We start from the raw sequence: 22,934 nt of genomic DNA on the forward strand, positions 1-22,934 counted from the left end.
AATATTCCCTTTTCTTAATATTCCATTAGTATTATATCACATATTAAGAAAGTCACAGTATAGTAATGCAATAAGTCATTCAGATTGTATGAATTCCATAGCCTTACCTAATGTGCAAATGTTGATTCATTTGATTTTGAACCTAATAACATGGCTGACCTAACCTAAAGCCTTTTCCATTGAAAGCCCATTCTTTTATTTCTTTGCATAGATAATAAAACAAAAAGTATTTCTCCTTTTTTATATATTGGACTAGGAAGATTATTTTTTTTTTCCCCTGAGGCTGGGGTTAAGTGACTTGTCAGGAAGTTACACAGCCAGGAAGTGTTAAGTGCCTGAGACCCTATTTGAACTCGGATCCTCCTGAATTCAAAGCTGGTGCTCTATCCACTGCGCCACCTAGGTGAACCTTGGAAGATAATTTTCAATCCTATATTTTTATCATTTATGAAATTCAGCTGCACAGATTTTATTCTCTAAAGGTCTTTAACTTTTGGGGGGTATCATGTATCTCTTTGACATTCTGGTAAAGCCTAAATCTTGGAACATTTTTAATGCACTAAATAAAATAAATAGGACTACAGAGGAAACTATAGTTGTATTGAAATAGTTATTAAAATATATTAACCCCCCAAAAAAAACCCCACCAAGTTCACAGAACCCAGGTTAAGAATTCTTGCGGATCTGATCCCTTAATTGTTAATACTCTTATATGGAACATAAAATCCCCCATAATTATGGAAGTATATTGACTAATTTTATCTTAGCCTAATTTAGCAGAGCTCATCTAAGATTTTTCATGTAATAATTGGGTGGGTTCTTACATATCAAATCTCTGCCAGAAAAATAGCCCCTACTTATTGGTCAATAGTCATTATGATGAGAGTTAGGTAAGGGGTACCTAGATGAAATTAGGGTTAATTGAGGTCTAGTGGCAGGTTCAGGGTACAGGGAGTCAAATAAAGCTCCCCTGCAACCCCTTTGGATGTGGCGCAAAGATACAGAGTTAAATGAGGTCTAGTAGTGGCGCAAGAGTTCTCTATAAAGGAATTTACAGACCTGAAAACCTAGATTGATAAAAGAGGTTTATTGTGGGGTTTGGAAGTAAGGTTAGAAGGTAGAAAGACACCAGGGCCAGGGCTGGCGTTGGGTGCACGGAACCCTTAACATGGCTGGCGGAAGGATGCCATGTTTGGGGCTCCTGCAAAGAGTGGGCTCCAGGATTCCCCTTTTTATAATGGGGGCTTTTGGTAATCTTGAAGGTAGGTGGAGTCCCATGTTGGCTCCTGGCTGGTTTCAGCCAGGGTTAGAATTGAATAGAATTCAATGGGCTTTTAGATAAGGAGGAAGCTATTTGTGGGGGTTGGGGAAACCTGAACAGATCATTAGAGTGGGGGATAGGACAGCCCAAGTTATCTCAGATCTGGTGGGGGCTGGGAAAGCCTGGATATCTCCCATTGGGATTTATGGGGGCTGGGAATTAGAAAGGACTCTTTAACCCATCTCAATTATAGATCCAGAATTAGTCCAGAATTAGATTAAAGATGAAGTAATATTACTGATATCCTTGAAATTATACCTTAATATCTTCTCAAGAGTATAACCCCTTAGATTAAACAATACTGACCTGGTGATAGAGCAGGAGGAGATGATGGTTGCAGAAGGGGGAAGTATATTAATTGGAGATAAATGTCAACAGAATAAATAATTGTGTGAGTTGAAAGATTTTTTTCTTTGGAGCTTAATACATTTTTTGGACACATATATAACAGAAGCAAGTTATAGCTACTAACACAACTAAATTTTAATTTCAAGGAGAAAAGGGTCTATATTTGATTAGAAAATTCCATTAAGAAAAAAAAAGTGCACCTTGACACAGAAAAACAAGAATTGACATAATATAGAATAAATATTCAGTTGGTTCAATTTAGAGAAGATATCTGTTGAACATCAGTTGTTTATTTTTGTTATTATAAGTGTTTGTCAGTTCAGTTTGTGTCAGAAATTATGTTAACATTTAGTTGTATGGGACCCATTTGACTATTGTAAAACGTATCTGACTATATACTTCACTCTGGGAAGCAAAATAGTCTGAGCCTACTAGCTGCTTGAAAACATTTCTGTTACCTTATCATGTCCTGTGCCTTTAAATACCACATTTTGAATATTTGTCATTTTAGGTCCTTCAGGGCAAGGAATCTCATATGAATTTATCCTATAACAGTCGTGCCCCATTCCGTGCCATGTTCCTGTGCAAACATCATTAAAATGGCTTTACTTTGCTCCAAGTCTAACCTTAACTTGGAAATTCCTATTTGGTCTTGACTACTACTGCTTACTACATAGTGACTCCCTCTGTGTCTGAATAGTAACAGAATTAGTGTGACTGAATTATTCCAAATTTGATATTTTATGGTTTCTATTGAAACTGTTTATGAAACATAGTGATGGTAAGTAACCTCTCCAACTCATCACCTTTACCCAATTTTTTTTCCTGGTCCATTTAATACCTAAATTGAAACCGTTATCTCCCAGATTCCAAAGAGGCTGTTTAAAAAATTAAGAAAAAGGCACCCATTATTTTGTTACTATAACTGCTTGGCCTTATGCTCCTGTCACACCATTCCTACCGTTATCTATTATCGGCATGTTCCACATTCCTTAATATTGGGGGCCAGGTAGGGCAAGACAGGGTTGTGTCCACACTTGTGTGAAGCAATCTCCAGATTCTCTGATAGACTTAATTTTTACAATTTGAAAAGCAGATTTTAATTACTCATCTCTTATAGTCCTCCAGTCGGGCTTTTTAATGTATTTCTACTAAGGGGCAATCACAATTTCTGAATTTCTCTTGTCAGGAATGGCCATCAGATATTTGACAATAGCAAAATTCTTGGATTTCTAGACGCATTAACCTGAAATCCTTAGCACCTGGCTTAATACTCCAAGGTAGAAAAATGAAAATACTGTGCTCATTCTTCTCTGCTTATCTCATTAGTGGAGTTTCTTTCAATCCATTTTTACTTTACCTGGGAGAGATTTGACTATGTAGGTAGTAGGGAAAGAGCAAAAGATGAGAGATGCTCAAGATGAGTCTCTGTAGTTAAGGGGGGGGGGAGGAAAGGGGGAGTTCAAGGGCCCAAATAGAGTGATAATAGGTTAAAAGAACAAGTCTGGACAGGTAGTACAATAGGTTTTAAGGAGTAGAATGGAGAATACAAAGGAACTCATGATGGATGACCCAGATTTTCTCAGGAAAAGGGATGACAAGGTTCTTGACTAAGAAAAAGAATTGTGATTTAGGAGTGAGAAAAACGTGAGTTAGAATGGGCAGGTTCCAGAAGTTAGGCCTGAGTGAGAATTCCCTTTGTCCCATATACAACGTTTAACTGCTCTGTTTGATGATTTCCAGTGAAGAGGAACCCCTGGTTGCTTCTAGCTCTATCCTTGAAGAGCTGATTATTAGGAAGGCTCAATTCCCCTATTTGCCATTTCCATCTCTTGCTCTACTTCTGCCCTCTAGTGTTAAACATAACAAGTGAAAATGGTCTTATGTCATGAGATAGCCTTTGAAGACAGCTGTATGTGGGCTCCAGATTAAAAACAACCATAGCTTCAACTTTCCATCAATGACATGGATTCAAGACTCTTCATCATCCTAGTTGTCACTTCTATAAATGCTCCAGTTTACAATGTATTACTTCAAATATGGCACCTAGAATTGAACCCAGTGCTTCAGAGATAGTGTGATGTTGTGGAATTAGAAGTGACATGACCTAACAACTGAATATGGAAGGTAGAGTTAGGGCATTATTTCATTATCTTCCTAATCTGGTCTTCTGCTTCTAGACTTCTCATTCCATTGTTGATAGTCCTAAAATATTTGACCACAAGTCACATTCTTCCCACCCCCCAAGAAATATATTTCCAATAGAGAAAATAGGGACTGAGATTTTTAACCTGGCATCTAGAATTCATGGGATCAGTGAACTTGGATGGAAGAAAAATTACATCTTTATTTCCACTAACTTGTAACTCAAATTTTGTATTTTCTCCACTTATTCTCTGAGCCTATAAGAGGCTCAGAGGTTTCCCTGGCTATTCAAAGGAATGCATGACAAAGGTTTCAGAACCTTGACAGTAGGATAAAGTACAAACTCAGCTTGGGATTTTGTCCCTTGCCTTCTTAAGTGCAACCCACCATCTCTAGAACGTAAATCTTTTAGAATTCCTAATTTCCTTCAAGGCTCAGTTGAGGTACCATCAATATTTGCTCCCTACTGAACTTGCTTTTTGTTCACTATAGTGTGGCTACAATAGAATGCCACCTCCTTGAGAGCAGAGTTTGTTCCTTTCACCCTAGCACCTGGCACATGAACTTGACATGTTAGTGATGTCATTTATATAATCCCCTTCTTTAATCACATTTTTACATATTATCTAATTTAAAATCATTGCACTTCTTTGGGGGGTGGCAAAGAGAATTAGTGACCACTTTTAGAGATAAGGAAACTAGCCTAAGTGGCAAAGTCAACATTAGAAACCCATACTCTCTTAAATTTCATACTGACAGTTATTTTGCAGGTTATTGACCCTAGAATTTCCCACGATTATATCAGAATTGGAAACTGAATTCATCTCCTCCAGCAAAGTGATTTCTCTTCCTAACAATCCATTTTTGGCCTTTTCTTTCATTCTGTTGTTAGGATGGTTAGGTCATCTTTATCTCTTTTCTTCAGTCACCAAATCTTAACTGTTTCATAAAGATCCCATGCTTTTCTTTCATTTTCCTCTGATGGCCTATGCTGTTCAGTTTGTTCTTAATCGTATCCAACTCTTCATGACTTCATCTGGAGTTACCTTGGCACTGGGTTCAATTCTAAGTGCCATATTTGAAGTAATACCTTGTAAACTGTGCCCTTAAACAGCTTAAAATAATATAGATAAACCATTTTAAAACATCCCGTGACTAATGGCTTTCCATTATCTCTTTTTGAACTTGTCAAGAAATTCTTCAGCTCAACACATTCCACTTTGCTTTCATTTCCCCACTTCTCTGGGGACTGGCAAATGATCAGTGCCTTTCTAACAGAAATATTCAAAGTACTTTATCTTTAGACTAAATTTGCAAAACTGCCCTGGTAAAGAGGAAGAGGAAGTTGTGAGGAAAAGAATTCTGCCTGTATCCTGAAAAAATTCCTCTTTTTCTTTATCTGAGCAGCAATTTCAGGATACAGGCAGAATGACTAAAATGATAGCAGCCTTTGGAATGAAGATACAGAATTGGGACAGTGGGCAGAAAATTAATCTGGAGGTTTCATGACTTATTAAGAGCTGAAAGATGAACTGACTTTTTCATCAGGGACATACGATCCTAATGACATCCACATAAGAAAATGAATTTGGGTAGGTAGAATTGAAATAATAAATCAAGAAATCTGGATGTGCTGGCTTAATATTAAGGAGTAACTTTGAAGCTGGCTATGAAGGGTTCTGCACTGATTGTAGAATGATCATTGTGCTTTCTGAAAAAACCTCAAAAAAATTGAGGAGCAGCAAGCTGGCCCCACCTTGCTTCCTAATCATTCCATACAGTGAATTATTTTGACTTGAGCAACAAACAGATGCTGGGTAAAATAAGGCCAAACAAGAGGGGTCTGTGTTCAGCTGCTACAATTAAGATCATTGACGTGAGTTGCAAGAGCATTGAAGACATTTGAGCAAAATCATTTTTGGAAGTTGTACACTTAAACATTTAATCACGTTATGTAATATATGCATTTATATTCACATAAATTATTTGTTTTAAAGCTATTATCAATATAAAAGTATCAGTGTTTAGATAGATTGTGATCCCTCATGATTTCAGAGAAGTAGGTGCGCCAATGGGGCAGCTAGATAGCAAAATGGATAGACTGATGGGCTTGGTATTGGGAAGACCCGAGTCTTAGACTCTAGTTGTGTGACCCTGGGCAAGTCATCTAACGAGTTTGCTTTAATTCACTGGAGAATGGAATGAGAAACCAGTCCAGTATTTTTTTTTTTTTTTTTTTTTTTTTTTTTTGGGTCAAGGCAACTGGGGTTGTTACTGGGCCTAGGGTCACACAACTAGCAAATGTTAAGTGTCCAAAGCCACATTTGAACTCAAGTCCTAACACCAGGGCTGATGCTCTGTCTACTGCAACATCTAGTTGCCCATTCAGTTCAGCATCTTTGCCAAGAAACCCCCATGGTCTCTATTGGGGTGCTATGGTCCACGAGGTCACAGACCTGGCCATGACAGTAGAGGTAGTTATCTAAGGTTCAGTGACTAGTAGAATAAAGTGTCTTTGATGTGCCCAGTCCTGATGTTTCCTGGCCATAGGCAGATTTCTTAATCTCATATTAACCTCATATCTAACTTCCAGTCAAGAACATCTGGAAAAATTGAGGCACTCATTTAGGGAACTGAACCACAAACCCTCCTTTTTATCTGAAAGGACTCAGATAATGATTTGTGCATCATTTCTGTTTGGTTTTGGCCATCTGGATAATTATCCTTCATTCTACCAGATTGTTATTAGAAAAGACAGAGATAAGAGGAAAGGAATAAGCATTTACATAGTTATTGCCATGTGCCAGGCTGACATACAGGCTGAGGAGAGAGAGGCTGGGGAGAAGAAACACAGAGACAGATTACTATATAAGGGAAAGTGCTGAAACAGAAGTCAAGAGTTCTGGGTTCAAATTGTAATTTCTCTACTTAGTAGCTATATGGTCACCTGAATTTGAGTCCTTGTCTGTAAAAATGGGGAAAACAATCCTTGCATAACTTCTCTCCTATGGTGGTTTTGTAATATCATACATTGAAAGGTTTTTAATAATTTTTTATGAAGTGCCATGCATGGACATCTCAGGAGCCAAAATGCCAAATGGTAGCCCTGACTCCTATAGACTTCAGGTCAGGACAAGCATTGTTATAGTAATACATATACTGTACCATGGTACTTGACAATCTGAGTCACAGTAATTACTAAGAGGGGAATGAGTGACAGCACTGCAAGTCTGGTAGAAATTTGTGGGTAACAGCTTCCTCAGGAAATGTGAACTGCTATGTATGACTAGCATGGATATTTTGGGGTGAAGCAAAGTATCAGTTTGCCATTTCCCAATCATGGTGAGAGTTTATATGACATGTGTACACACACACTCCTAGGCTGAGGCTGGGATCAAAAGGGGAACCAGGTTGTATAAGGCAGGCGGGGGGCCTTCCCCTCACCCAAAACAGGATAGATCAGAAATGAAGGTCAAAAACCTCCCTCTTGCCCCTAGAAACAAAAACCAAAAAAATGCTTTTGTATTTATTACTGCAGCTTTATTTTCTGGATTAATCCTCTACTTAAATTTTCTATTTCCCCCTATAACTATTAACTTTGAAACTCTCCTCAAGGGATGCTTTAATTTCTATCTCTAAATGAAGACATGTGGCACTACCTGTAAATTGAACATTTGGCCCATTTGGAAATTTTTTTTTCCTATCAAAAGCCCCATGAAGTTATCATGAGTGATATGTACCATACTCTCTTGTTCACAAAGGTATCCATATATCAATATAATCAGACACATTCAGAATAGGTTTATAAAGTCTAGTTTAATTAAAATCTTTTTGGGGGTGGGGAAAAAAAGGTAAATACATGTGCACAGACAGGAACCTAGGCAATGCTAGAAAAACAGGTTAGTTGAGAACACAATAGGAGTACCACAAATGATCACTGGCTCAAACTAAGTCCATCAGCACAGTTTTTTATTTTTTATTTTTTCTTAATTTCTGTTTGGCTCAAGTGGCTGTCACATAACCATATGGCTCTGAAGTTCTCCTTCACCTCCTCCCTCACAATGCCTCAGGCCAATGGGTACTTTCCCCACAATCTCAAAAGAAAACATAAGTCTTGCCTTCTATCCCTTTGGCCTTACAGAATCATCACTCCTACATTTAAATGTGTGACTCCAGGTCTAAGATTTTTACACAGTTCCACTCACTGTTATTAACACGCCTATACTGAAGCAAGACTGGTGTGGCTAAGATGAGATGTGTGAAAACAGCCTCAAAGCAGTGGTCCCACATTGATGATAAGTGTAAAAAAAAGCATATTCAGAAATAAGCTTCTCAGTGATTATATATATCTATATATACTATATTTGCTACTAGAGATTAGCCTGACATAAAAGCAGCATGGCAGCTTCACATTTCAAATTAAAGGCTAGCAAAAAATTGGACCTGGGTTCTCACAGGCTTAACTTTCCAAAAAAAAAAAAAAAAAAAAAAGTCTAGTGATTTTATAGATTGAGATTAAACTCACACCAACAATCACATATCATTTTCTCTCTATGGTTTATACAGGCACATTAGGATTGCCATAGGTTTATGAAGCCAAAGCCCACATTCTTAGCTCTCCTTTGCTTTAAACAGGATGATTTCCCCCCTCCCCCCAACCCTTTTCCAACTTCTCTCCAGTTTTCAGAAAAAACATACTTTTTATTGCACATCTCTCACAGACTTGTGTGTATATATATGTGCATATATATATATATATACATATATATATATACATACACACATGCACATACATATATATATATTTTTAAATATGCTACACTTCAAAAGGACGACTATGGCACTTTACTGAATACATGTTTAACAAAAGATTATCAAACCACAGATTGAAAATGATTAAAAATATCCCCCACCCCAAGTCAATATGTTATACTGATGAGCTAACACACAGGTTTAAAGAATCCACAGAACCAATAGCAAATATTTCAGGAGCCTTATAGTCCACTCAGCATCATGGTAATACCTTACAAATTTGTCTGATGTTGAGATTTAAGCTAAATAAATAGGAGTCTTCTGGTGCAATAGTCTAAGCACCTTCCATTTTCAATATGAGATGGTCAGCTGAAATGTATTATGAATATTGCAACTATCTTTTTAATTTTTTTATAACCGCTAGAAAAATGGAAGAGCTAAGAAATAAACAATTTACATCTGCATTTTCTTCCCTGCATAGTCTCCTTCTTGAGTGGTTTTAAAAGAGCTATTCAGAATAACCTGAGTCCAAGCCAAACAATTTTCGGGAAGTTTTTTGATGGAAAGAGATGCGTAGTGGTGGATGGATGGATGCTGGTTTTTCTGTTCTTCAGTCTAGTAGAGCTGTCAAAGTCTGATGTCACCTTTGCTTCCCTTTACCCACCAAGTAGATTCCCTTCCTGTTTATGCGGCCAGTTTCAGCGTGTGGGATGTTTTTCAGTGGTTTTATCTTCTTGGTACTTTGTTTAAAAAAAAAAAAAAAAAATCCTGCAAAGTTCAACTGATGGAATGAAAATATTTTGGAGGGCTCTGGACACAAATGTTTACATCTTATAATTGACAGGAAAAGAAAAATTGTAGGGATAGCAGCATTTTTACAGCCAAGGCAACAGTCACACAGATGAAGGTGATGATGACATGATGTAAAGAGAGGTGACTTTTTGGTTCTTGAAGTTATTTAAGTCTATAGAAATTAACTGGACTTTAAGGAGATTGAGATTATCTTGAGGGTTGAAATGAAGGAGGAAAAAAATGGGTGTGGGAACCTTTTGTTGATGAATAAAGAAACTGCAATACTTTGCCCTAAAAGCGATAACTGAATAATGAAGCTGGGTTATGTGCCTACATTGAAACTTTAGGTCAGAGCATTAATACAAAACTGGATCCCAGTTCCACTTTGAATCTTTTTTTAACCCTAAGATTATATGTCATAACAGATACAGTCAATGATTCCAAGCTATTAGTGTAGACAAGAAAAAATGAGAGAGAATCCTCTCTTCAAAAAAAAAGAGCTGAATCACCAAGTTTAACCCCACCTCTCCCCTTTTATCTGCGTCACAGGATTTATAATCGAGTTACTTTGGCCTTTGGTCAAAGTGAGAAATAGTGGTTAGAACAGAAGACCTGAATAATCTTCCTTTCTCAGCTTCAGTGCTGACTTCCCTCATGGTTAGCTCATGGTGGTTCCTGGAGTTAAGTCAGGCTAACTTGCAGCCAAGCAGTAGCTGTTCCTGGCACTATGGCAGGTGTGTGCACTCACAAGTGATTGTGATCACCGGGGGAAAGGCAAGAGCCCAGGAGTGATTAGACACCTTGTAAAGTGGGCTGCTTAAGGAAACCTTAGAAAGCCCAAGTTTTGGAGCACTTCTAAAGGTTCAAAAGATTTAAACCTCCCAGTTGGTTGGTTCAATGCTCTACCCCTCAGCTGAGTCTGGAAACTTACTGAGAAGAGACTGGAAGAGCAGAGGGTGAGATGAGTTACAGGAAATAGGATGAAACCTTCACAGAACTCATTCCCACCGCAGATTAGGATAAGGTGAAACTTGTGAATTTATCCTATTTTCTGTGAAGCTTGTGAGTTCAGACAAGGGTTCTAAAGCTAGAGGCACAATGTTCACCGCGTGGAAGACTCTTCCCCACCCCCAAAAGCCCTTCTCTGTTTTCAGACTACCACACCAGCTTTTTGATGACTTTTGTACTTTACTTCAGTGATCTGTGCAGTGTCATCTTTTTAGATGATTAGAAAACAATTCCACTTGGAAATTTCGAATAGTCATTTGGTTTGTGGTTTGAGGTGATCATCATTTTTTACTTGATTCACTATTTGTTGAGTTTCCTCCCTGCCCTGCCTTCTAATCAATTATTCTGGGAGCTCTTGATTAAAATAATCATAGATCTAGAGCTGGAAAGGATCTTAAAAGCCATTTACTCTAATCTCCCCAATTTGCAAATGAGAAAACTGATGTCTACCATCTGTTGGGTGTAAGTTGTCCAAGGTCATAAAGGTAGTTTGACTAAAGAGCCTATGCTCTTTTTTTTTTTTTTTTCTGAGGCAATTGGGGTTAAGTGACTTGCCTGGGGTCACACAGCTAGGAAGTGTTAAGTCCCGGAGATGAACTCTGGTCCCCCTGACTTCAGGGCTGGTGCTCTATGCATTGCCCCACCTAGCTGCCCCTCTATTATTCATTTTTAATCTTGGATGACTGTGACCATAATTTGTCACTTATTGTCCACAGTCTTCTGGTGAAGTTTATCTCTGCAATAAGAAATGTGCAGACCATCATGTGCCTGTACTCAAAGCATTTTGTGCCTAATAGAGTGGAAGGTCCTTACAAACAAAAAGTTTTCTTTTTTTTTTTTTTTTTGACTTTGTGCATGGCACACAATAGCAGCTAAATGCTTAAAATAAATTGAATTGATGAAATAAGTTAGAACTTCAAGAATCAAGGGTCACCTTCACAACATGAACAGGAATTGGAGGAGGAATACCTATCCTCCTAAAAAATTATGAATTTTCCTAAAGATTCTTACATAAAGATATCCAAAGAAACATATATGAATTGGGTTAATGGGCATAATGGAAAACAATTTTGCTAAGCAGACTAGGGCTACAATTGTTTCCATCCAAGTCAATGCTTGCAAAATGCAATGTTGTAAGAAAGCAAAAATAAGATCATGTTTCTGTTGGTCTCTTTGAAGGTTTCCTTGGTATTTGGCAATTTGATTTTCCTGATACATATTTTTAGCTACTTTCTGAAACGTTAGAAAAAGTAACAGTATCAACTAATTTCACAAAAATCCTCCCCCCCCCCCTCCAATTTTGGCCAATTGATGAATATGAAGGAGTATAAATGAAGACTTCATGCTTGCAAACTGAGTACTGTAGTTTTGAGAAGAAATATTATGAATATGGTTTAAAAGTTCGGAACGGCAATCAAAACAATAAAGTTGTCACCATAGATGTGCTTTCTGGTCCTTGAGGCACTTTCCAAAATTGGCAGAAGTTTTCCAAATACAGGAAGGAGTTTTCTTGAATTTGTCCATGTACCCTGCACATGGAGTGGATATGCAGGGAGTGATTTCAGATGCTCTAACTTTTAAAAATTCTAAGTTCTGGTGAAGCATTTCTCCATTGCAGTCATTCCATCTTCTTTAAGTCTGTCCTCTGGAGGAGTTGCTCTGCCTAGAAAAACTAAAATCACATGACTAGCTCTTTTTTCTTGGTAAAAAAAAAAAAATGTCAGTTGTGGTAACTGTATTGCTGTTGTTGCTGCTGGATTTGGAAATACAGCTGACGGCAACGTGGTGAACAAACAGTGGGAAAATATCTCCCCACAAATGCTGAGAATTTGGCCGGGCTTCTTCGTTAAGCATTTGAATGGGCCACAGCTGGTCCTAGGACATCAGTCTCTGGAATGAGGAAAGGGAATGAGTTTCCCTTTGGCAGTTGAATGAAGCCAAGTCCTAACACTTGCAAAAAAAAAAAAAACAAAAAAAAAAAAAACCTCATCTGCATTTGAACTGTTAACTGGGACAATCTCAGGACTTGCTAGCCCCATAGGCTAGCCTATTTGACTATGTTCAGGTAAGAGAAGCATTTATTTCCAATATTTAAAGGGAGCCACCATCTAAACACTACTCTGATACTTCTAGATGTGGAGGTGACCCTGTATTCTTTCTCCATGAGTAAACCCTGGCAAATCCTTTAGTGGAACCCTGGTGACAGACTGTTTTGTCCATCACTGACCAGCCTAGCTAGGTCCAGAAAGTCTGGATGCTGAGGGCTAGAAGAGGTGATCTTATTAATCACTAATATTGCAGACTGAAGTGTAAATAAATGTCAGTGTCCGTGGGGCAAGTGGCTGACAGGAATGTAATTCGGAACCTTCATAGTGTTGTAAAGATCAAAAATAGTAACTTCATAACCACTGGATGGTAAGACTTTAACCTTTATCTAGTTTCTGTAATCCCAGACTGACTTTTTTGTTCACCTAATCCAAGAAGGTGCTTCATCTTGAGTGATCTCCCATGGGGGAGTTTACAAAGGGCTGTACCCCCAAAGTCAGTGTCACCTCCAGGCCCTCTGTATGGTACCCAGGGAGGGTGAGTGGCTTGACCCAGTAACGATATCCTGTTTCCCCTTTAACATTTGTTTTTCCACTGCAGGGATTGAGTATAGCTTCATTTTTACCCAGCAAAGTGTTCAATAACAACAGGCAGTTAGCTGTATTTGGAGTCATTTTAGACAACAGTCCCTCCACCCCACAAAACTCATTCTGATGGATGTTCTTTGCACAAAGGCCCTAAACTTGTGGTAGAAGCAGTCTCAAAACACAGAAGGGAGAAGCCTTTTGACATCCCCAATCTCGTTTCCTTTCTCATCCTATCCAGAATAAAGATTGCTGCCTTTACTACTTATCTCAGAACCCTTCAGGGGCTCTGGGGGAAAATGCAATCTAATGATGACAGCATTTGTCAGCTATTTAACATGGTTTATATGCTATTTACATGCTTCTAACCTCCCTCCCCCATCTTGCCCCATTGGTGGCTTGTGTCCAGCTTCTTTGAAATGGACTGTTTCTTCCTGTTGGTTCCTCAGAGATCTGGGAGAATGAAGGATGGCTTCAGTAGAAACAGGCCTCTCATGACACACGGGTGGTCACCCTTAGTGAAAACAGGAAAGTGGGTCCTTTTCCAAAGTTAATCAGGAAAGAACAGGCTCTGATCTCTCTCTCTCTCTTTTTCAAATTAAAGGAGGCAGATCAGGTTTTTCCCTTCTTCAATTTCTTCCTGTACTTTGTCACTGGACGTGGCGATCTCGGCTTGTGCTGAGAAGACGGCACAAATGAATGTCAGGACAGTACCACCAATGGCCGTGTAGAAAGCCCAGCCTAAGGAGCATTCTCCTAGTTTATAGGCAGATGCATAATGTCCACAGTAGGTTATTGCCTTCTGGGAACCCCAACCAGCAGGGTAGAGTATCAATCCTAGGATAAGGAACAGACCTAAAGGAAGAAAAAAATAAGAATATGATTAGGTGCTGACAGTGGAACAGAAGGCTGTTCAGAGCTATAGAAACATGATTATCAAAGGTTCCCAATAATGATGGTGGACAACCACCGAAGATCCTTACAATTGATGGTATTCTTTACGCAGCAGACAGCTGGAGACTCAGACTTCTAACGGATTGTTGGTTTTGAGCAGCTACCAGAAGTCTATTCGGTTCCCTCCCATTATGACTGGAAGGTTGTTTGGCTACACCATTATCCCTTTCACCATTACCCATTCATTACTCGGGCCTGCTGTTGGAGGGACATCCTAACAGAGCAGATGGAAACTGCAGAGATTCTCTTGGGGACCTAAGTAGTGTCCTTCTAACGTTAGGGTTCAGTTTACCAGCTTGCAGCACATTACTGCTAATTACCCAAACAAAAGATAAAGGTGTAATGGCTCCCTTTTCTGTAGCACAGCGTGGTGCAATGCAAAGGGTACTGTACTTAGAGAAATGAAGTCCTAGATTCAGAATTTGTTTTGGATTTTTGTCTTTGGGGGGGATTAAAAAGTTGTTTATTCATTCGATAAACCCTTAATAAGCACCTAGCACACTCTGCTAGGACTGTAATGAGTGCTTGGAGGATACAAAGATACAAAAGACAGTTCCTGCCATCAAAGAGCTTACAATCTTATGAAGGAGACAACACGTAAAATAAGTTATGTACAGAATAAATAGGAAATAATTAACAGGGAAGCACTGGAATTAAGAAGGCTCTGGGGAAGGCTTCCTGTGGGAGGTGAAATTTTTATTGGAATTTAAAGGAAGCCAGGGAGACCAGTAATTAGAGATTTTGTTATATTAGACCTACCATTTTATTTATTTTTTTTAAATTATTTTTATTTTATTTATTTAAAAAAAATATTAGACCTACCAGAGATGTCAGAGAGCACTGAATCCAACTAATTTTCCAGCTTACTCTGCTAAAGCACTGAAATGTTAAATGTTTTGCCCAAGATCACATGGCTAGTAATTATGTGAGGGAGGATTTGAATTCAGATCTTTCTAACTCCAAGTCTAGCACTACTTACCATGCCATCCACTTACTCAGTGTTGGATTATAAGGTTTCTAAAATCCCTTTTAGAGCTTAATCATTGCCCTCAAATTTACAAAGGATTTGGTTCACACCAGCCCTTCCAGGCTGGTAGTACAAATGTGATTAACCCCATTTTATGGATGAGAAAAGCCTTCTCTGCTTCATGTCAATAAGATGCTGTCTCTGTGGGACATTCATTAACAACTGCAAGCTAGTGTTCAGACAGATTTCTGCATCGTTTGCCTACACAATAAAAAAACAAATTGCAAATTCCGTGTGGTGGTGCTTCTCTGGATGCCGAGATTGAACAGAGCATAAAATACGGCTTCGTGTTATGAAGAGAAGAGAGGAACTCTTGTTTTCATCCTGCTGAGCACACCAGCCATGACAGCAGAATAAACACTCATCTCTCCTACTTATCAATTTGAGTATTCATTGTACACCAAATCATTACTGAGGAACTATTTTTTTTTCTGTAGATTCAAAGAGAACAAGTCCCAGCTCTTAGCTGAGAAGTGTTTTTTGTTTTTTTTTGTTTTTTTTTAAAGATGGTGGGAAGGAAAGAAACATTTATATAGCACCTACTACATGCCAGATACTATTCTAAAGACTTAAATTATTTTATTTTTAATTTATGGAATAAACAAGTATTTTCATAACACATAATTAGAAGATGATTACATGTGAAACTGCAAATCAATTATTTACAACTTGCTATTCTTTCCATGTAATTTTTTTTTTTTCTTTTTTCCCTTCTTTCCCACCTACCTTAGAGATACATATAGGGATATGTGTGTGTATGTAGGTATGCATATGTCCTGATCTGTATCTGGCCACTAGACTCAGATGACTGGAGAAGAAAGTGAAGGAGGTGACTTTCCCCAGCTCTCCCACACTTAATTTCTCATTTGTTTGTCATGGAATCACCTTCCTGGTGGTCTGTTCATGAACCAAGTACAAACCACACATACAGACATATATATATATATATATATATATATATATATATATATATATATATATATATATATATATATATGCATATACACATATGTGCATATATAAAATATAAATTTGTATATTATGTATGTAAAATTATCACATATATATAAACTTATTTTATATATCTATTACATATATTTCCAGTTCTTTTTCTGTATGCAGATAGCATCTTTCTTCAAATGTCTTCATAATTTGGATATTTATATGTCAAAATGACTTAGCTACTCAAAGTTGTTCTTAAACAATGTGCTCTTGGTTCTGCTCATTTTGCTCTTCATTATTTCATGCAGGTCTGTCCTTGTTTTTCCTGAGATCATTGAGCACATCATTTCTTATAGCTAAGTACTTTTTACAAATATTCACTCCGATCCTCACACCAACCTTGTAAGATAGGTGCTCATCCCCACTTTATAGATGAGAAAACTGGGACAACTCAAGGGTAAGTCACACAGCTAGTGTCTGAAGAAAGGTTTGAACTCAGATCTGGTTTTAGGGTCCAGTGTTTTATTCACTCTTGCCACCAACTGCTCTATTTTATTTATTTATTTTTTTAAAATCAAGATCTACTAATGGGAAACAGAACTCAGTCTGCTCTTATCTAACAAAACCCTTACTGTAGGATGGATACATTAAATTCATACTATGTAGAAAGTAAATTTGGTCAAAGTCAGAATGGAAGGGAATTGATTTAAGTTTTGAAGAGGGACTTACTTGGGCATATAATGTTCTTGCAGAATTTTCTCTTGGCAAGGGGGCATGAATAAGTATCATTCCTTCTGTATTTTTTTTTCCCAGCCCAGAAGTGGCTCAGGTCAAGTAAAGACAAAATAAGGCCTTTCCTCCTACAAGCTATACCCAAGTATTCTTATTTCTCTTTTCATATTTCTAACCTGTAACAACATCCTGGAGTTAGAAATAAGCTCCTGCAGGAGAAATCTTGACATAAACTTATTTCTGCTCCTATATCTTTGTTAGTTTTCTCACTTGGACTGAAATCCTTTTGATTCATTTAGCACATACAGATTTGCAGTTTGTTATACAGAGGAAATTTGAATGTAAAACATTTAATGGTAACTCCTATTCCATGGAGTTCTTAACTGAATTCATAATTGTATTGTGTTTGTAGCTGATGCTAGGACCCCACCCTAGCCCTCAGCTTTTCACTTATAATATTAAGTATTATATAGTACTATATTATAAGTACTATAGTATGTTAACTATTATAGTACTATAAGTATGTTAAGTATTACATAGTACTTTGCAAAGTATATTATTATATAGCATAAGTATATAAGTATTACATAGTACTTTAGAGGTAGCTAGTTTGTACAGTGGTTAGAGTGCTAAGTATGAAGGCAGGGAGATTTGAGTTCAAATCCAGAGTCATACACTTATATTAGCTGCATGATGCTGGCCAAGTCACTTTACCTCAATTTCTTCATGTATAAAAGAGATAATTATAGCAATTTCCCATGATTATTGTGCGAATCAAGTGACATTTGGGAAGCAGCTGGCACATAGCAAGAACTATATACATTTGCTTACTTTAAGATTTATTATATATGTTAACTTGTTTAATCCTCCCAATAGTCCTCTGAAGTAGGAACTATTATTAGCCCCACTTTATACAGTAAGGAAACTGAAACAGAGACTTTCCAAGATCTTATAGCAAATTAAGTGTAGGATCTGAACTCAAGCCTTCCTAATTCCAAATCCAGCACTCTATTCATTGTGCCACCTAGCTTCCTTGAGCTGGGAGAGACTGCTTGCTGCCTTCCTAACTCCTAGGGCATTTTGGTGAGTTAATCTCTCAGCAGCATCATGCATCACAGTCAAGGTAATAGAAGTAGGTTACATTGAGTCCATTCTCCTAACTACATATGTTGATGGGACAGAGGGAAAAGACCGGGGGGATCTTTTAGCTCATGAACACGGGCTCTATTCCCACCTTAATTAGTACCTGTGTATTATTTGACTTGGACAAGTTAGCCTCTTGAGGCTGCCTCATCTGTAAAATGAGAGAGTTCTACACTACATGGCCTTCAAGGTCCCTTCTCTCTAGGACTGACTCTAGGATGAGATCTGGATTTTTATGTATGTATGTATTTGCTCAGGCAATTGGGGTTAAGTGACTTGCCCGGGGTCACACATCTAGGAAGTGTGTGAACCCAGGTCCTCCTGAATTCAGGGCTGGTGCTCATCTACTGCATCACCTAGCGTGGCTCCATGTTCGACAAGATATTTCATCTTTTTGAGTTTAGGTTTTTGGGCCTTTTTTTGTCGCTTATTTATTTTGTGATATGAGACAAAGGCAGCTAGGTGATGAGGGGCCTGGAGTCAAGAAGACTCATCTTCCTGAGTTTAAATTTGACCTCAGACACTTCCCAGCTGGGTGGCTCTGGGCAAGCCAGAACCTCAGTTTCCTTATCTATAAAATGAGCTAGAGAAAGAAATGTCAAATTGCTCCAGTATCTTTGCCAAGAAAATCCAAATGGGGTCATGAGGAGTTGGATACAACTTGAAGCGATTGATCAACAATGAGGGAGTTGGATCAGTTGATCTTTAGTTTCTTGTAGTTCTTAAAGTCTACAAAATGGTACCTGCTACAGGATGGATTCAGAGGACTTTGTAGGGTTATTTCAATTGATCAAAAGTCTAAAGCCTAAGGGTTCTCTCATGCACAGTCACAAATTACACCACCCCAAAAAGGGCTGTGATATAGAAATGAATTGTATCCAATTCTCCCTTAGAATGGAGCTACATGAGTCATTAAACTGAGGATTCAGGAAATGGATAAGGACAGTAAAGATGAATCAGGGAGGCACGAAAATGTGAGACATCTGGCAGAGAAAGAACCGAAGTTATGGCATCTGGCTATCAGACCCTTGGAAATGAAAGATTGTATATTACTGTACAATTCCTAAGATTCACCTTGGAAAACCCACGGGTTGTTATTCAACAGTGTAATCTAACTCCAGCATTCTTGTCACTGCCGGCTGCCATGGCCTTCTGAATGGCCTTCTTCCTCCTACCCAATGGATCAAGAGGACTTGGTTTGGTCTATGCAGAAAGTCAAAACATCTTTCAGAAATGCAAAGGATGCTGGGGTGTGTCCCCAAAGTCAAGCCAAAGGACAGAGTCCACCGTAGAAGTACTCATGTGTAAAATAAAATTCATCCCTAGGGTAAGCTGAGGCCAGACTGTAAAACACCGAAGTGATAGAACATGGTGAAGTCTCATCAAACATTAATTTGTCAGACTGTTCTTCAGAAATCTAGCAGCCTGACATATGAACAAACCAGCTGTGTTCTCTCTTAATGTTTACATGTAAGCATATGAACCAAATGGCCTCTGTTCTTCCAAAACAGATTATAAGTCCCTAAAATCCAACCTCTGCAATTTACAGATGTGGGAATTAAGTCCTAGAGAATTCAAATGATAAGCCCATAGACACATCAGACCCATTATTTCATTATTTTTGTATGTTAAAAGCTTTGAAAAACTAGTTGGCTAATTTGGGAAAATAAGGATGTCTTTATTGGGGAAAATCACATAAACGACTTTGGTTGTTATTTTAACAACTAGAAATTGGGGGCAGATAAAGGGAAAGATTTTCTTTGTTGTTTTCATGAACCCATTTGGGTTTTTTGGGGGGCAAAGATACTTAAGTAGTTTGCCATTTTCTTCTACAACTCCTTTTATAGATGGGAGTCTGAGGCCACAGAGTAAAGTGACTTGATTAGGGTCACAAAGCTAGTAACTGTCTGAGGCCAGATTTGAATTCATAAAGATGACTTCAAGTAGGCTTCATCCACTGTACCACCAGTTGCCTCATAGGGTTTTCAATGGGCTAAAAGACTAGAAACTTAGGGTTCTCACATGCCAAATCACCCATTCCACATTCCTGGGAAGGAAATTTCTGAGTCTAGGGAATTATGTAAGCAAAGGCCCAGAGATAGAAAATGAGGAAATTTTTCTCAGAATAGGAAATAATCATGTAACCAAAATCAGATTGCTTATTGTCTTGGGGAAGAGGGAAATAAGGAAGAGAGGGAGAAAAATTTGGAACACACCATCTTACAAAAATGAATATTGAAAACAATATTTTTTTATGTATTTGAAAAAATAAAATACTATTGAAAAAAAATTTTTTTAAAAGGAAATAATCCAGTTTGTCTATAGTATAGAGTACAGGAAGGAAATCAGTTTGAGTTTAGGCTAGAAATACACCATTTAAATGGAAGAATGAGTAATCCTTTGTAGGAAACAAAATTAGTAACTAAGTGGCTTTTTCTCAGCCAGTCTGGCCTAATATTTTACTCAATGCCCAATTTTACCCAAGCCCTGCCAGAATCTTTAATCAGCTCACCCAAAGAAGACTTGTACTTTCTAAGAAATTGCATCAATTTTCAGCTCCAGGTACAGAATATAACTGGGGGCAGTGAAGCTGGCTTTGAGGGAGAATTGAGGGAGAATTCTGGCTTTCCCTAAGGATGCTCCCTTGCCCTGGGGCACCACATGTGCCCCATATCACCAATTGTAATATGAAAAGAGGAAGCAGGTCTTGTCTTTTTCCCCGAGATTTGTGCATTCTGGGTAATGCTCTAAAGCCCAGAAATCTACACACAGTCTTACTATGAATCCTTGACCTGGCCCAGGCCCTAATCCTTCAGAAAGACCAAATCCCACCATGTCTGTCTCTAAGTGTGAATTGTGGCTTTGATTAAAAATTAATTCTGCACTTAATTTGCCTCACATGATTTAAACAAGCCCAGCAAAAAGATGGATGTGTTTTAATATGTGCCAGAAGCAAAAGCATGGAGCTACAATCCTTGTGCCTGTTCCAGGCTTAGGAGGGTGGCAATTTCAAGGGCAATGTCAAGGGCCCTTAGGATTGGAGCATGGCTACCTAGTGACTTCTGGATATGGATTAGGCTAACAAGGAATTTTTCTCCCACCTCCTCCCACTCCCATCTTTACTGATGGCTTACTCTGATGGCACATGCAGAACATTCCAATTTCCTGGGAAATGCTGTCTCTGGTCATCTCCATTCTACTGACAACCAAGGCAAAGTTTAAGGCAGCAGTGTTGTTGAATAATTTCAGTTGACTCTTAGTGACCCTACTTGGGGTTTTCTTGGTAAAGATATTAGAATGATTTGGCATTTCCTCCTCCAGCCCATTTTACAGATGAGGAACTGAGACGAGCATCAGAAAGCAACTTGCCCAGAATCATAAGGTAATACATGTCTAAGGACAGATTTGAATTCAGGTCTTCCTAACTCCAGCCCCTGAGCTCTATCTGCTGCTGGCCTCAATTCATGATGAAAGAAGACAGGTTCTTATCTTATGGTTCAGTGCCTACAAGCCTATTTAAAGCCTCATCCTAGATTTTGACAAGCCTATAAGAGAATGCATATAAGAACGAAGGAAAAAAACCACAACCTAAAAACCAAGCAAGGGAATGTGTGCAGTTGTGAATGGAGAGCTAAGAAGACTAAAGTATCCTGGGCAAACAGCCCAAGCAAACAGCGTGAGCGCCTTGTCAGGAGGCTGCAGGGGCTGGGCTATTTTGGTGGAAGGAAGCTGCTCCTGTTTTCACTGGTGACCACTGTCCACACTTGAACAATTCCTGTTTCTAGGAATGGTGGAGTGCCACACAGACCAAGAAGGGTCATTCCTTTAAGGCCCTTGGCTGGAATTGTCAGCCAGAGGTCAAGAACTGGCAGAGTCCAAGATCCAATCCAAACACCTCATTTTGTAGAGGAGGAAATAGGCTTCCAGCACCAATATCAAATGACTCCTCTCCTTCTGAGGGCAGGAACTACTTTTTGTCTTTTCCATCTTTACCTCCAAGCATCTTGATCCATACCTGGCCATTGGACCCAGATGGCTCTGGAGGGAAAAGTGAGGCAGATGACCTTACCCAGCCCTCCCTTATGTCAATCCAATTCCCTTGCATGTCATGGCATCAGCTCCCCAACATCATGGTCCTCTTCAGGCACTAAGGACCAACAGCAACAATAACCAAGATTCCCAGGGCTTAGCATAGTGCTCGCCCCATAGACACTTAACAAATCCTTGCTGGCTGACAGACTGACCAAGATCACACGTAAGTAAATAGTACATCCAAACCAAGAAAAATCCAACTTCTGACTAGGAAAGCAAATAAAATATTTAGCTTTTAGCAGACTTCAGAGTATCACAAGGAAACAATTTGCACCTTCCCACTGGAACATTTGGCTTTGCCTTCTCACTAAGTGTTTCCCTTTCTTTCCCAAGGCAGGCAAGGATTTACAGAAAGGTTCAGTGCCTCAGGTAACCTCCTCAGCAGGAAAAGTGCTATGTGGATGATTCAGAAATGGTTCCGATTTTCGTTGAAATAAATGCCTGTAATTTCTAGTGGGCGGAACCCATATGTATTTTTCTTTCTTTTTAAAATTTTCTTTTTAATTTATAGAATAAAACAAGCATTTCCATAACACGGTACAATAAAATGATGATTGCATATGAAACTGCAAATCTACTATGCACAACTTGCTATTCCTTTCAAAAATACAATAAAATTACCATGTACATTTTTTCTTCCCTCCTTCCCTCACCATAAAGATGACTACTAGGAGACACAAATATGTCTATATATGCTATATATACATATTATATATTCATATATATGCTGTATATGTTTGTATATATATGTACATATATGCATGCAAAATTATTCTGTACATCTATTCATTAGTTTCTAGGTTCACTGGATGCAAATAGCATCTTTATATGTCTTTTCCAGTTAATTTATATAATGTTTATAATCATAGTTTATGTAATTTATAATTATAGCTAATTTGGATATTAATAATATTTAAAATAACAATCACTCAAAAGTTGTTCTAAAAGAACATTGCTATTACTCTATATAATGGTTCTGTTCATTTTACTCTTTATTTCATGCAAGTCTTTCCATTGTTTTTCTAAAATCCTTGAGTTTATCATTGCT

General features: G+C 38.3%; 2 protein-coding genes across 9 annotated transcripts in view; one reads left to right on the top strand and one right to left on the bottom strand.

The window, feature by feature from the left end:
• Positions 1–22,934, top strand: part of SCAMP1 (secretory carrier membrane protein 1) — a 134,557-nt gene that overhangs the window by 93,913 nt on the left and 17,710 nt on the right. The window lies entirely within an intron of this gene.
• The window catches only part of LHFPL2 (LHFPL tetraspan subfamily member 2), a 224,969-nt gene continuing 211,353 nt past the window's right edge, over positions 9,319–22,934 (bottom strand). For all 7 annotated transcript variants that reach the window (XM_074282339.1, XM_074282342.1, XM_074282341.1 and 4 more), the window contains one exon: positions 9,319–13,851. In XM_074282339.1, the coding sequence (XP_074138440.1) occupies positions 13,595–13,851 (257 nt within the window). In that variant the 3' untranslated portion in view covers positions 9,319–13,594. The remainder of the gene's footprint in view (positions 13,852–22,934) is intronic.

This window comes from Sminthopsis crassicaudata, chromosome 1 (genome assembly GCF_048593235.1).
Source record: "Sminthopsis crassicaudata isolate SCR6 chromosome 1, ASM4859323v1, whole genome shotgun sequence".
Taxonomy (NCBI): domain Eukaryota; kingdom Metazoa; phylum Chordata; class Mammalia; order Dasyuromorphia; family Dasyuridae; genus Sminthopsis; species Sminthopsis crassicaudata.